The following is a 16,166-nucleotide window of genomic DNA, read 5'->3' on the forward strand; positions in this document are numbered from 1 at the left end:
TTAACATCAATGCTTGGGACAAAAGCCCACCTCCTGGGGCCCTCAGCCCTCACCCCCAGTTGATCCCTCAGACTCTCAGGGCCTCTGTTCTCTCAGCTCTAAAAAGTCGCCATAAAGTCTGCCCAGCTTTTTCACAGAGAAATTTCAAATGCCTAATAAAGATCATTCAAGTCAAAGTATAAGAGGGAAAGCGCTCTCCACACATGAGGCTGAGGTCCAGGCAGAGGGGAGAGGGGGCCACAGAGAGCAAAGCAGTCCCATGGGATGAATATGGAGAAAAAAATAAATTTCACACATGAAGTGATGTTACCTCAGAGGCTCTAGTTGGAACACTCCTCCTCCTGCAGGATAAGGGGAGCATTTCAGACAGACAGTCTCACTTTCCAGGGGCCACAAGGCCCTGGCTGCAGCTGGGCACCCACGGTGCTGTGACCCACAGGGCCACCCAGCACTTCCTCCTGCAGGCAACGGCCATGAAGCTCAGGAGGTGCCACCCTGAAGGGAGTGACATCTGAAGGCGACGCGGCGTGGAAGCATCTTGCTTTCTGATGCTTTTAGCCGGGAGACCAGCCCAACCCTGCCAGCAGGGGCAGCAGGAATTCGAATAGAAAACATGCAGCTTTGTTGCCTTGAAGAACCAAAGAACAGGACTTGGACAGCCCAGAAATCCTGGAAAGGAGAAAGCCAGAGAAGGGGGGCCCTAAATTCTGTGGTTTCCTACGTCTCATGGGATGGGAGGCTCCGGCCACACTGAAAGAACTGAGCCAGGCAGTCCCTCGGCCTCTACTCCACCATCTGAGGAGATTTTAACTCACAGCAGCATGGCCTGGGAGCACACCATGAGATTGAGATGTGATGTTATTTATACTGAAATAAATTACACCGAGAGAAACTGGTCACTGCAGAAATTGTATTGTCAATGTGGGCAGCTCTCACTTCTTATTTAGAGTGAAAGTTATGGTAACATTTTGCTGTGCACAAAAAAAGAAAAAAATCTGCATTTGTTCTATACAATAAACTCTGAAAAAAAGAAAAGCTGATTTCAGGAGAGAAGCCCTCGCGTGCTGCTGACCAAGGCTTGCTGTATGAGCTTCTGTGGAATGATGGCCTTGGCATCCCTGGAAGTAGATGGCACCCCAGGGCTTTGCGTCTGCTTCAGGAGAGGGGCCCAGAATGCTCACGGGCTTCAGAGAAGCAGAATCAGCAACCAGCTGGTTTTCCACACGCTGTTTCTGCACAAGCGGCCACGGAGGACTGTGGAATCCAGCCTGTTCCTCTGATGGAGCTGGACTGGCTTGAATAATCGTGGTGCTCAACTCACTGGTGATATCACTCTGAATGTGACAAAAATATTTTAAAAACAATCCAGATAAACTGAATATAACAAATTCAAACCATGCTGATAGTCTCAAGTAATATAATAAAAAGATCTACATTACTTTATCCCTCTGGAAAAGAGTAGGTTGACACAAAAAAAGTAGTTTTGCACTTGTGAAATGCAGGCTTACATTAGAAAATCTGCATTCATTGTTTTATAAAAAGATTTATAATATGAGGAAAATAAATAGGAGGTATACACCAGTTACATCTGAAAATTTTACATAGATAAAAGACCAGTCAAGTAATTTTTTACAAATTTAAGAGATTTCTTCCTGTAAACTTTATGATAAAACTCTAAATAAATTAGTAACAAAGGAGTGTGCAGTGGGTTAGAAATCTTGATTCTCCTTTGATCTTAGAATAGGACTTTTAGGTAAATTCATGCATGGGGCTATAGCCCTTGAGTAGGGGACAAAAATAGTCCACGATAAGTTTGGCAAAAGCCATCTAATCAATTCTAATCACTATTTAGGGATGGGATTGTGTACTTTGATTATTTTAGGTCGCTGGTTTGATTCCAGCTCAAAGGACTATTGACTATTTAACGTACTGATTGTTCTTAAGATATGCTAAGGAAACTGCTTGAATGCTGTTTAAATATGCTAAGGAAATCGCTGTAGGAAGTATGTGGAAAAGAAAATGTTTGCTAAGGACAAGCTGCTTGTTTGGTGGATCAATTTAGCTTTTTATAAATTGCATTCTGGAATGTCACATTGTTAATTTTATGGCTATTACTAGTTTCAGTTTAAAGCTGAACTTAGCCAAAAGTCACTTCTGTAACACTGCCTGTTTTTATGCCCAGTTGATGACTGAATCAACCGATTTTTCTTGTGAAACTTCCTTGTCTTGTCAATAAAAAGAAAGGCTGATTTTGAATCGGGGCTGCTCCCGATGTGCGGCAGTCCCTCCAGGCCTTATTCATGTTACTTTGAGTGGTTCTTTTTTTTGTCTCAGTTACATAGAGGGACGTGTAACAGAGTGCGGGCAAGTAAGCTTTCAAATGGTATCAACAGGTGGTTAAGAATGAACACAAAGCAGCTACTGGGCCCTCCCCTCCCATTATCTGTCTTCACTGCTGCATTCGCTTGAAGAATTGAACATGTTAATTTTCATGAGTAGTAAGCTTTTTTCAATTTCTAAACTTGCATGGCTCTATTTTCTTAAGTATGAACTAATGAATGTTTACATACTTATTTCATTATAAAGCATAACCTGAAGGGTGATATCTATAGCTCTGCATTATGGACCGGCTGGAATTTATACACAAGTCACACTTATCCCTCACTGGTTATTTTTGGTACTTGGTTTGGAAATTTCTCCTGGACAAAGTTTTAGAAACAAAGACACTGACAAACAATGACCAGATTATTGGCCAGTTGTTAATATAACAAATGATATGTACTCAGGAGTGACTTATTAGATGACAAGCATTGCCCTCATATATAATTCTTCCTCATAGATGAAGAAACAGGTTTTGGGAGGTTTAGTATTCTGTCTGAGGAAGTAGCAGAGGAGAGGTTGTCTGACTCCTTAACTCAGCTCTTAAGCACTATGCTAGGAATATATAGGCTCAATATCTAAAAATAACATCAAAAAGATAACTTTCAATGAAATAGGCATAATGTTTTATCTAACATCATATATTTAGCATCTCTAGTGCATATATTTAGAGCTCAGTGGAGGAGGCCTACACAGCACACCTACAACAGTCATACTTAGCTCACTGTAAAAATGAATTCTGTCACATTCACAAAATACACACAGAGATAATAACACACTAGATTCTCCTGAATAAACCTCTCGTGTCTGCTCTCCTATCCCCCAGCTACCTTAGGCCAAGCCCACAGTCTGTTGCCTGAATGACTACCATAGTCTCATGTCATATCTCCCAGATTCTAATCTTGCTCCCCGCTTAATCCCTCTGTCGTGCTGCTGTTGGAGTAATCTTTTAAAACATTGAAACTGATCAAGTCAGTGTCCAGCTTAAAAGCCTTCAAACTTCCAAATTTTACATCCAAGACTTTTCATTCACTGCAGCCATCCTAAACTTCCTGGAGTGTCTCAAATGCAGCATGCATCTCACAATCCCACACCCTCCTTAACTCCAAGTAATCCTGCAAAATATGGCTTCAATACATTACCCCTCCCACAAACCTTTGCTGAACCATCCCCCACTCATATTTTCAGTCTCCACCTTCTGAATCCCCATAGCACATAGGCAGTACATATTTCATTACACAGTGTCTTCTACCACACTGAGACCTTTTTGAGGGCAGATACTAAATGTTTGTACCTCTAGTGCTCACCCAGCACGAAGAACTATTTATATACACACTAATTCATTTTAAAGGTAAAATAGTAAGAAGGAATTATACAGGTTTGAACTTCAGTCTGAATCAAATATCAGGAACATTTTATAGCTGGAAGCCTTTCTAAAAATATAATCCAAGTGCCTGCCCACCTTATGGTCCTCTGGGTCATAACCTGTAGCTGTGGTAGGATAGGTGCTCTCTTGTTCAGACACATAGGTCAGCCTGCTCACACTAGCACGTGTATATGTCAACTGAGACAACTCACTCTCACAGGGGGGCTTCTGATGATGTGCTGTTGAACCAAAAGACTCTACAGCACACCTGAAAGAGAGAAGAATATCTCATGATTGGAATTATCCATTCCTTTACTTAACATTATCTACATTAGTGGGGAGGGGAAGGGAATTCCTGCTTGCCCAAAATCTTGCAAATAACTCAACCAAGCATTCGTTGTTTACACTTTATCAAAAATTGTAAATTATATTCCTACTGAATGAAGTATCTGGTAAGCTACTGTAAAAGAAAAATGTCATGGTATTTTCATTAATAAATACCATATGTAGATATACAATGTTAGCTATCCACTCAAAAATTTATTGAGTATCTTATATAGAGCATTGAACAAAAACATACAAATATTCCTGCCCTTGGAGAGCAAAGAATAAGAAAAGAATTATGTAGAAAGGGCAAAAAATGGGAACAGTCATATCACACTGATAGGAATATAAGGTGGTACAACTTTCAGCTGGATAATTAAGTGATACAGATCAAAAGCCCCTTGACTTAGATATTCTACATCTAGAAATTTATCCTAAGAAAAATTAATGATAAATGTAAAGATATCACAAAAAAGATGTCATCACATAGCTATTGGCAATAACGTAGAAAATCTTAAATGTCACATAGGAGGAACTAGGTTAAGGGAATTATGAAACAAACATACAATAAAACACTATGCAGTCTTTTAAAATCATGCTGTTGAAGGCTGGCTCAGTTGAGAGCTAGCTCAGTTAGTGCTGATAACACCAAGGTCCAGGGTTCAATACCTGTACTGGCCAGCAGCCACCAAAAAAAAAAAAAAAAAAAAAATCAAGCTGTTGAATACTATCCTTCAGCTCAGAAAGATGTTCATGATATATTAAGACAAAAAAAAAAGATTAGAAGCAAAAAATAGTGAGACCCCCCCCTGCCCCCACCAAACTAGTGTTATCTTATTTTGTCAGTACCCACCAGCCCAGATGCCAAGGAAAGGGGAAACAGACTGCACCTCTTGAGGGGAAATGCCAAAGTCACAGTGCAAAAGAGCACAGGGGATAGGACACAGCGTCAAGCCATCTTTGGAAACAGTTTCCACACATACTGAATGCTCTGCTACTTGCTTCAGCTCAACCCTTAAACTGACTGAATTTTACCCCTCCTTTTTTTCTTTTTGCACAAAGTTCAGAATACTCAGCTAGGTAATCGACACGCAGAGAAAATTCAAATTTGAATTTTGGACTTTTAAAAATCCCCAAATCAAGACTGCACTGTCAAAATACTAGTAAGTTTCTAACCAAACTATTGGAGACAAATTATTAACAAAATTGCTTCAGGACTATTGCTGTGGTTTGAATGTGTCCTCCAAATGTTCATGTGTTGGAAACTTGGTTCCCAATGCAGCAGTGTTGAGAGGTGGGACCTTTGGGAGGTGATTGGGTCATGAGGGCTCATCCTCGTGGGTGAATGGACTAATGGGTTATTCAGGGGAGTGGGCTAGTTATCAAAAGAGTGTGTCTTTTATAAAAGCCAGGTTAGCCGTCATAAGCACCCTTGTCATGTGATGCCCTGCTTCAGGATCTGCAGAGTCCTCACCAGCAAGGAGGCCCTCAGCAGAGGTGGCTCCTCAACCTTGACTTCCTAGCCTCCAAAACTGTACGAAATAAGTTTCTTTTCTTTATAAATTACTGAGTCAGTAGCATTCAGTTATAGCAACACAAAAATTTACTAAGGCACCAATTACATGGGTTTCTGTATGCACATGGATACAGCTACACACACACACACACACACACACACACACACACACACACACACACACACCATGAAACAGCATAAAGAAAGTTCTGGGTCACTGTAGTACTGTGTTGTGTTAATTTGGCAACTTTTGCTGACAGAAATAAATGCGCTCAGCTTAAATTACCATAAGTACGACAAATGAACTGCAGGAACACATGTGGAAATAAAAGGAGAGAAATTTCAGTCAAGAGGTCAGACTTCAAAGGAATCCAAAAACTGCCCAGGTGCTGGCCACACAGAGACTTAGAGGCTACTCTGGAATTAGAATCTCTAAATTGGCTCTGCAGACCAGCTAGAAACTAGCTAGGAGCCAAGAGACCAGCTAGCAGGAGTGCTAAAGAGCAGCAAAATTTACCAGGTAAAGTACAATCATCAGAAAAACGTTACCGCTGAACAGAAGAAATTTTGACCAACATTTCACCATGAATATCAAAATACTTAATGAAGCAATCACCTCTATGAACAATAATCCTAAAGCAGAAATACAAACTTTTAAGGATGAGACAGATGAAGGAAGAGAGGACATGAAGAGAAATCAGGAAGAAATGAAATATGAACTGGTAGGAACCAGAAAAAAAGTAGGAGAAAAGATCTCAGACCCATTTCATCGCAATAAAAAAAGTATTTAAGAAGGATTTCAATAAAGACAAATATATACAAAATTAAAATCTACATTGGCAGCAATGAAAAGCATGGTTAATACTACAGAAAATTAGTGATGCAGAAGATACACACCTAAACAACTATCCCTTATTATAGACTTACATAAACGTGAGGAAAAAGAAAACAGTCATGGATGACCAGAGAAGCGAGTATCAGCTAATGGCCAACTGCTGTACTCAAAGGAAGGCAAGAAGAAGTAGAACACGAGCAATAATCCATGGTAACAGAAAACAAAACTTTCTTCAGCAGCAAAAAGAAACCATGCATGCAGAGGTTACCACATCCCAGGAAAGTCAACTGAAAGAGACTGACATGTTCGTTTGAAGCTGATGAGGGAAAACAGTGGTAGAACCATAAAACAGAGCCAGAAATTTAGTCTTAGACAAAAATGCATATTGTGCAACAGGAGAATGTATGGACTGCTACTTAGCAGTAAACGTGATTAGCTACTGATACATGCAACAACAGGGAGGAATCTCAAAAACACGTTAAGTGGAAGAAGCCAAGCATAAAAAGGAACCTACTGCATGATTCCATTTTTATAAAATCCAGGAAAAAACAAAACTGAACTATGGTGACACAAATCAGAAAGTGGGCGCCAGGGTGGGGAACGGAGAACGGACTAGAAAGAAGCAAGAGTAGTTAATGGAGCGACGGAAATGTGCTACATATTTCGGTGGGTGCTGTTTACACAGGTGTACATAAGTGTCAAAAACTCATCAGATGAAACCCCTAAGATATGTTAATTATACTACAATAAAAAATATAATACAAAAATGCATACTGGGAAATTGTAAAATTGGGTGAGGAGTGGCCTACAACTTGACTACAAGCTTGCTAGTAGGCTAAACCTTGACTCTGAAGTATTCATGGATTAAACTATACACCAGACACTGATCAACAGACCTCAACTGGTATTTGCTTTACTAAGTCTGGAAGCAAAAAAAAAATATGCTAAGCAACTCAGCAACACAAGGTCACTCTCATATTGTATTCTCCAGCAATTTTGGCACACAACATACTTACCCTCTGATAAATTGACCATTTCTCACTAAGTCCCATGGTTTTGCTCCAGGCAGAGAGGTGAGGGTGCATGTGCATGGCTAGTTTACCATGTGGAGTGAGCTCACCAATGCCATGGTCACTTTAGAAAGGTGAACATGATGTCCTCATTCATAATATCTGACCATATGACAAGTTTCTGAGAAAATTCAGTATTTCCCTATGGCACGTTATCTACATTTCATAAATAAATTTTATTAAGAGTATATTAAAAAAAACAAAACAAAACAGGTGGGTCTGAGAGTGAGACCATTCAGCCCTGTATTTTGGCTCTGATCATGCAGTAAAGGGCAGTTTAGAAGAGAAAAATCACAAAATGCAAGTCATTATAGAAAATTTATAGTTTTTATTGAATGCCTTCATATACATTTTTTAAAATGTCAAAACCAAAGAAAATAAGTTGAAATTGGAAAGTATACAAGGGGAAAGAGACATTGCAGAAAACACTGTCAGGAACCTAGATATTGGATATGGGAAATGTAAACAAAATGAAAGAGAAATGAAGAAAGAGGCACACCAGTGCAGTGACAGAACAATTTAGTATATTTGACAACAGGGTGGATACATGAATCCACAATGGTGACAAAATGACATTGAACTCTACCCACACATGGTACCCATGTCAAGTTCCTGGCTGTGGTACTGCACTATAATTAGATATGACCAGTGGGGGAAACTGGGTGAAGGGTACACAGGACCTCTCTACACTACCTTTGCACCTTCCTGTAAATCTATAATTCTTACAAAATATAAAATTTTTTTAAAGGATTAGAGAGAAAAATAAATGCAGAAGTCAAGCAAAATAGATCCCACATATGCACTGTAGAAAAATATAAACTTTAGTATACACAGTTTTGTGACAAATGCTTGCTAATGACATTCTAAGTAAAGCAGCTTCTAAGGGGGCTATTAAGCAGCTTCTAAGGGGCTATTGAGATGTAAAGCAGCTTCTAAGGGGCTATTAAGCAGCTTCTAAAGAGGCCATACAAAGGGCAAGCGGGCCCAAGTACACTAAACATTCCAAGAAGGGAATGGCCCCCACCCGGTTCCAGGAACTGACTAGTACCTTATCTAAGAGCCTCCTCGCCAGGCCTTAGGGAAGATATACAACTGAGAGAAGCACCGTTGCTTATCGGGGGTACCAGCCTGCTAAAGTCTGCCCATAAATCCAAGGGCGCCACAGATAACCAACAACTCATCCTGTCATAAAGATCTATTCAGGAAAAACTGTATAAAAGGTGCTTTTATTGTAAACTGGGCGTCGCTTTTGTCCTGGAGACGAAGCGACCCCAGCATGCTGGAATAATAAAACCTCATGTTTATTGCAACGGCCTCTAACTCGTGGTCTTTGTGAGGTGAGCCATCCCAACATGTGGGATTTGTGCATGGTGCACGGGTCTTACAGCATCACTAGAGTTCCTGGGGGAGGAATGGAGCAGAACCAGTATTTTCAGAAATAATTCAAAAAGTTTCCTTAAATAAAAGAATGCCTGACGCCACGTACTGAAAGGGTATATACTGTATGACAGGGTGTATTAATCCATCTTCCATTGCTTACAACAGAATACCTGAAACTGAGTGATTTATGGAAAAATGAAACTTATTTCCTACAGTTTTGGAGGCTGGGAAGTCCAAGGTCCAGGGGGTGCATCTGGTGAGGGCTGCCTTCTTGGTGGGAACTCTCTACAGAGTTCCAAGGTGGTGCAGGGTATCACACAGAGGACTGAGCGAGACTTAATGTGCTCACTTGCTCTCCTTATATAGCCACCAGTCTACTCCCTGATAACCCATTAAACCATTAACCCATGAATGGATTAACCCCTCCAATGCGCATAGTCCTCAGGATCCAATCAGCTCTCAAAGGCCCCACCTTTCAAATGCAGTAGTCAGATTTCCCACCCTCTTAAACCGTTACAATGGGGATCAAGTTTTCAATGCATAAACTTTTGGAGAATACATTCAAACCACAGCAGAGGGCACTGTAACAGTAGAGAGTCAACACAGAGATACAGCTTAGTAAAATTACTAGACTTGAAAAATAAAGATTCTTCATTTTTGCAAAGCCTTGGAAAAAGATCAAGTCAATTCAAAGGTTAAAAACAATTAAGCTCATCCCAGATTTCCCTCCAATATTCTATAGAAACAGTAAAGTGATCCATATAAGAAACTTAAAGGAAGAAAATAAAAGCCAAGGATTTTAAACACACCACAACATGTCATAGCCAGATGACCTTCAAATTTACTTTGGCTGGATGACTTCTAATGTCTTTCAAAATATGAATTTAACTGTTAAAGAAGAAGTGGCTGTGTACATGAAAAAGTATTTCAAAATGAGGCATCCACAAGGGGTCATTTAAACACAAAAGAACTAAGCTCTCCACTGATGTTTACCTCCAGCTGACCTAATCACATTTCAGGTGAAGATGCAAAATGTCAATGGCAGCTTGGTAAAGAGTTAACAGATAACTTTGCAATCCAATATTTTGAAATGAAGTAAAACTATATTTAACAGTTTTGATAATTTCATTTGTTAGGCAAAATTTGCCAATTATTAGAACCTTTCAAAAGGGAAACAGTTAAAAAATCTCTTATAAAGCCATAAAAGAAAGCATTAAAATTTAAATCTGCAAGGTTATTCATCTCAATATCTTCAAAATAGCCAAACATAATAAGATAAGCAAGTATGTATTCACCAGAAGTATCAAATAAACCACGACAGACGTATTATGCAGTCAGTAACATCACTAATTTTCTTTCAAATAGATAGAATGATTATATTACAGTAAGTGAAAAAAGCACAGTGCAAAAATTTGCACTGAAAAATGCTGGAAAGAAATTCACAAAATATTTACAATGGTTACCTTTGAGAGATGAACCTAAAGATGAGTAAGTTTCCTTCTTTATACTTTTTCCAATTTTCCTATACTGAGCACATCTTTGTTGTTTAAAAAAAAAGGTAAGTACCTACCCTGATAAACTTGTTCCAGAAATGTCACTGGGAGAAGAGTGACTAAGTGGTGAAGTGGAAGGTCTGAATCTTTCATGGTCCTCCTCTTTGCCATGTCCACCATGCTCAGCAGAGGCGTTTTTCATATCAGATAGGTGTATTTTCCAATTAGAACAGAAAAAAGTTCTGCATAATTTTGTGAATGTGATCAATTACTCAGACACTTACCAGTATTTTTAGGTGAGACTACACAATGTTTTTCAAAAGTCACATGCTTTTCACTGTTGCTTGTTTCACTAACATACTCATTTCTGTTCTGATTCTATCATCTTGTATTTCTTCACACTCTTCTGACAGCCAAAGGGATGTTGTTCTGGGGTTCCTTACTGATGAATACGTTTTAGCTGTGGGAGTGGAAACTGAGGTAGCTTTTTCACTGTTACCAATATCTGGTAATTTGTTGTCAATGGAATTTGTTTTCAAATCAACAGCTGCACTCTCATTGTCTCTTATATTTGTCAGCACTGAACTTGAAGAGTATGCAGTTCTAAATGATTCCTGGTTCTCACTCTCTCCATTTTCACCACAAAAAATAGCTGCTATGTTTTCTTTTGGTCCCTTACACTTATATCAGTAGCACCTAAGTCCACTGTATGGATGTCTTTAATTTGTTCTTTTGGCAAAGATGAATCCAAAATATCAGACATACTACATCTTGAAAAGTTTTCCAGTCCACCTTCACATCTACTAACCTCTCTTTTTTTAAGGTATTTCTCCATATCAAATGCACTGGATCCATTACTTTTTTCTAAATCATTAGGTAAGAAATGAGACATATTGGAACAGTCCTTCTGTTTATCATCTTCCTGAAAAGCCTTATCGCTGGTTTTATTTGAAAGTGCCTTGATCATGGCAGCAAGCTGAGAAGGATCAGAACTAACTGAGGCATCTGCAATGGCTGAAGCAATGGTTCTTATACTCAGCACAGAATCACCGCTATCAGGCAGCTTGTCTTTGCATCTACGGAGTTTGTTTTTCATGAAGAAAGTGTCTTAGAAACGAGAAGATTTACAACAGATAAATTTACCCCAGTTCTATGGACATGTACATATTAATCTTTATTTATAAGCACTATGTAAGGTTTAATAGCAATGAGAAATTAATGATATACCAGTTAAATATCCCCATGAAAAAGACAGTTGTTACCAACTTTAATTACATAGGATCACGTTATTCACAAAATATGATTGTCACTCATTTAAAAAAAATCTTCAGAAACTAAAGAGATGCTAAAACTGGGAGAATAACTTAAAACCAAAATATGAAGATACTGAGATTGAAATGCCACTGAGTCATTGTGTTTGACTACAAGTATAAATCTTGGCAACTTCATTCAATTATTAGAAATATTTATGAGCAAGACATAAATAAGAACCATGAGTAAAAGACTGAAATGGGCCCAACAGCAAAGAAACAGAACTATTTAACAAAAAATGCATGTTAAAACTTCTGTCTCCAGTAATAGCAACCTCCAGTAATAACAGAGTAGGTAATCCAAACCAAGCTCTTGCTGAGAGAACAGCATATTCAAAACATCTCTTTCAGAGTACTGAAGAGCTAAAAATGCAGTGCAAACTTATGGGGCCAATATCTAAGAGACGAAAGTATCCCAGAGAGGTAAACCTAATATTGGGGATGCTTTTCCCTGGGGGGATCTGCTGCTTCAAGAAGAGGCTATGAAAAGCTGTTTTTTGTGGGAATAAGGGTGTAAAACTTGAGTTTAAAGTCTGCCAGTGACTGAGGTTGGGGGGCTAGGAGGGTAGAGTGGCATGTGTGTACATCACCACAGTAAAACATCCATGCTTTGGGATGAGACCACAAAGGAGTAAAGGTAAACCAACAAAACAACATTAGACCGGCCCTCACAGTGACTGAAGCTCAGTTCCCATCTGCCAATCCAGATAACTAAATTAAAGTGATCTGAGATTGCCAGTGTTCCTCCCTCCTGGTCAGAAACAAACACAAATCCAGTCTGGAATATATCATCTCCCTCGGCCTCAAATTACTTCAACAATTTTTCCTGTAAACAGCAAGATAAAACAAAAGATACCTAAGCACTTTATATATTTGAGTAAAATGGATAAAAAAAAAACAAAGAAAAAAAATTAAAAGCAGGCAAAGATAAGATATACTATTATTAATGAAATAACAATAAGACTAACAGCCAACTTTTATTTATTTTATTTTTTAAAGGGAAAAAGGTAATTTTTTTAACATATGATATATATATATTTTGATATCTCATTGTGTTTTTTTTTTTTCTTCCGAATTTCATTTTATTTTGTCAATATACACTGTGATTGATTATTGCGGCCCATTACCAAACCTCCCTCCCTCCTCCCTCCCAACAATGTCCTTTCGGATCACTTGTCGTATCAACTTCAAGGAATTGTAATTGCTGTGTCTTCTTCCCTCCCACCACCCCCGGGTTTTTCTGTGTATTTATTTATTTATTTTTAGCTCCCACAAATAAGTGAGAACATGTGTTATTTCTCTTTCTGTGTCTGACTCATTTCACTTAATATAATTCTCTCTAGGTCCATCCATGTTGTTGCAAATGGCAGCATTTCATTCTTTTTTATAGCTGAGTAGTGTTCCATTGTGTAGATATACCATTTTCTGTATCCACTCAACTGATGATGGACATTTGGGCTGGTTTCAACTCTTAGCTATTGTAAAGAGTTCTACTATGAACACTGGGGAACAGGTATACCTTCGACTTGATGATTTGCATTCCTCTGGGTATATTCCGAACAGTGTGATAGCTGGATCAAATGGTTGATCTATCTGCAATTGTTTGAGGAAACTCCATACCATTTTCCATAGAGGCTGCACCATTTTGCAGTCCCACCAACAATGGATGAGAGTTCCTTTTTCTCTGCAACCTCGCCAGCATTTATCATTCACAGTCTTTTGGATATTAGCCATCCTAAATGGGGTGAGATGGTATCTCAATGTGGTTTTCATTTGCATTTCCCAAATGCTGACTGATGTTGAGCATTTTTTCATATGTCTGTTGGCCATTCATATATCTTCCTTTGAGAAATGCCTATTTAGCTCTTTTGCCCATTTTTTAATTGGGTTGCTTGTCTTTTTCTTGTAAAGTTGTTTGAGTTCCTTGTCAATTCTGGATATTAATCCTTTGTCAAATGTATATTTTGCAAATATTTTCTCCCACTATGTTGGTTGTCTTTTAACTCTGTTAATTGTTTCTTTTGCTGTGCAGAAGCTTTTTAGTTTGATATAATCCCATTTGTTTATTTTTCCTTTCGTTGCCCATACTTTTGGGGTCGTATTCATGACGTCTGTGTCCAGTCCTACTTTCCGAAGTGTTTATCCTATGTTTTCTTTAAGAAGTTTTATTGTTTCAGGGTGGATATGTAATTCTTTAACCCATTTTGAGTTGATTTTAGTATATGGTGAGAGGTACGGGTCTAGTTTCTCTCTCCAGCATATTGATATCCAGTTATCCCCGCACCATTTGCTGAAGAGGCGGTCTCTTCCCCAGAATATAGGCTTGGTGCCTTCATCAAAGATCAGATGGCTGTAGGTATGTGGGTTGATTTCTGGATTCTCTATTCTATTCCATTGATCAGTGTGTCTGTTTTTATACCAGACCATGCTATTTTGGTTATTATAGCCTTGTAGTATAGTTTAAAGTCAGGTAGTGTTATGCCTCCAGCTTTATTTTTTTTGCTCAGCATTGCTTTGGCTATGTGTGGTCTTTTGTTATTCCACATAAATGTCTGGATAGTTTTTTCCATTTCTGAGAAAAATGTCATTGGAATTTTGATGGGGATTGCACTGAATTTGTATATCACTTAGGGTAGTATGGTCATTTTCACAATGTTGATTCTGCCAACCCAAGAGCATGGGATATCTTTCCATCGTCTTGTATCCTCTCTAATTTCTGTCAGCAGTGGTTTGTAGTTCTCATTATAGAGATTTTTCATATCCTTGGTTAACTCGATTCCTAAGTATTTTATTTTTTTGGTGGCTATTGTAAATGGGCAAGCTTCCTTGATTTCTCTTTCTGCATGTCCACTATTGGAGAATAGAAATGCTACTGATTTTTGTGTGTTGATTTTGTATCCTGTTACTTTGCTGAAATCATTTATCATCTCCAAGAGGTTTTTTGTAGAGACTTCAGGCTGTTCGATATATAGGATCATGTCATCTGCAAACAGGGACAGTTTGACTTCATCTTTTCCAATCTGGATGCCCTTTATTTCCTTCTCTTCTCTGATTACTCTGGCTAGTACTTCCAACACTATGTTGAACAGGAGTGGTGAGAGTGTGCATCCTTCTCTAGTTCCTGTTCTTAAAGGAAAAGCTTTCATCTTTTCCCCATTCAGGATGATACTGGCAGTGGGTTTATCATATATGGCTTTAATTATGTCGAGATAGTTTCCATCTATACCTAACTTATAGAGGGTCTTTGTCATGAATGAATGTCGAATTTATCAAATGCTTTTTCAGCATCTATAGAGATGACCATATGGTCCTTGTATTTGATTTTATTAATATGGTGTATCACACTTATTGAGTTGCATATGTTGAACCAACCTTGCATCCTTGCTATGAATCCCACTTGATTGTGGTGAATAATTACATGTATGTGTTGCTGTATTCTGTTAGCTAGTATGTTATTGAGGATTTTTGCATCTATATTCATCAAGGATATCGGCCTGTAGTTTTCTTTTTTAGTTGTATCTTTACCTGGTTTTAGTATCAGGATGATGTTTGCTTCATAAAATGAGCTTGGGAGATTTGCCTCTGTTTCAATCTTTTGGAACAGTTTGCAAAGAATTGGTGTCAATTCCTCTTTGAACGTTTGGTAAAATTCTGCTGTGAATCCATCTGCTCCTTGGCTTTCCTTTGTTGGGAGCCTTCTGATAACAGCTTCAATCTCCTTTATTGTTATTGGTCTGTTCTGATTTTCTACATCGTTTTAGCTCAGTTTTGGTAGTTTGTGTGTGTCCAGAAATTTATCCGTTTCCTCCAGATTTTCAAATTTGCTGGCACATAGTTGTTTATAGTAGTCTCGAATGATTCCTTGTATTTCAGATGTATCAGTTGTAATATCACTTTTTTGATTTCTAATTTTTTTATTTGGGTCTTTCCTCTTCTTTTTTTAGTTAGCCATGCTAACGGTTTGTCAATTTTATTTATCTTTTTAAAAAACCAACTTTCTGGTTCATTGATCTTTAGTGTCGCTTTTTGGGTTTCAATTACCTTGAGTTCTGCTCTGATCTTAATGATTTCTTTCCATCTGCTAACTTTGGGTTTGGATTGTTCTTGTTTTTCTAGTTCCTTAAGGTAAAGTATTAGGTTGTTCACTTGCCATCTTTCCATCCTTCTGAAGTAAGCATTTAATGCAATAAATTTCCCCCTTAGTATTGCTTTTGCAGTATCCCACAGGTTTTGGTATGATGTATTATTGTTTTCATTAGTTTCAGGAAATTTTTTGACTTACTGTTTGATTTCTTTTGGACCCATATGTTATTAAGGAGAATGCTGTTTAATTTCCATGTTTGTATAGTTTCCAGAATTTTGTTTGTTATTGATTTCTAATTTTAATCCATTGTGGTCTGAAAAAATACATGGGATAATTCCATTTTTTTTGAATTTGTTGAACTTGATTTGTGACCTAACATGTGATCCATCCTGGAGAATGATCCATGTGC

At 38.3% G+C, this 16,166-nt stretch overlaps 1 protein-coding gene across 9 annotated transcripts in view; it reads right to left on the reverse strand.

Annotated features, from left to right (window-relative positions):
• Positions 1–600: 600 nt before the first annotated feature.
• The window catches only part of LOC134375572 (centrosomal protein of 192 kDa-like), a 48,639-nt gene continuing 33,073 nt past the window's right edge, over positions 601–16,166 (reverse strand). For 4 of the 9 annotated variants that reach the window (XM_063094125.1, XM_063094128.1, XM_063094126.1 and 1 more), the window contains one exon: positions 601–1,334. In XM_063094125.1, coding sequence (XP_062950195.1) covers positions 933–1,334 — 402 coding nt within the window. In that variant the 3' untranslated portion in view covers positions 601–932. Of the gene's footprint in view, positions 1,335–3,841; positions 4,014–4,635; positions 4,739–10,440; positions 11,471–16,166 lie in introns of all 9 variants that reach the window. The other 5 variants (XM_063094131.1, XM_063094132.1, XM_063094130.1 and 2 more) reach the window with 5 other exon arrangements.

The sequence above is a fragment of the Cynocephalus volans genome, chromosome 4, assembly GCF_027409185.1.
Source record: "Cynocephalus volans isolate mCynVol1 chromosome 4, mCynVol1.pri, whole genome shotgun sequence".
In the NCBI taxonomy this organism is placed as follows: domain Eukaryota; kingdom Metazoa; phylum Chordata; class Mammalia; order Dermoptera; family Cynocephalidae; genus Cynocephalus; species Cynocephalus volans.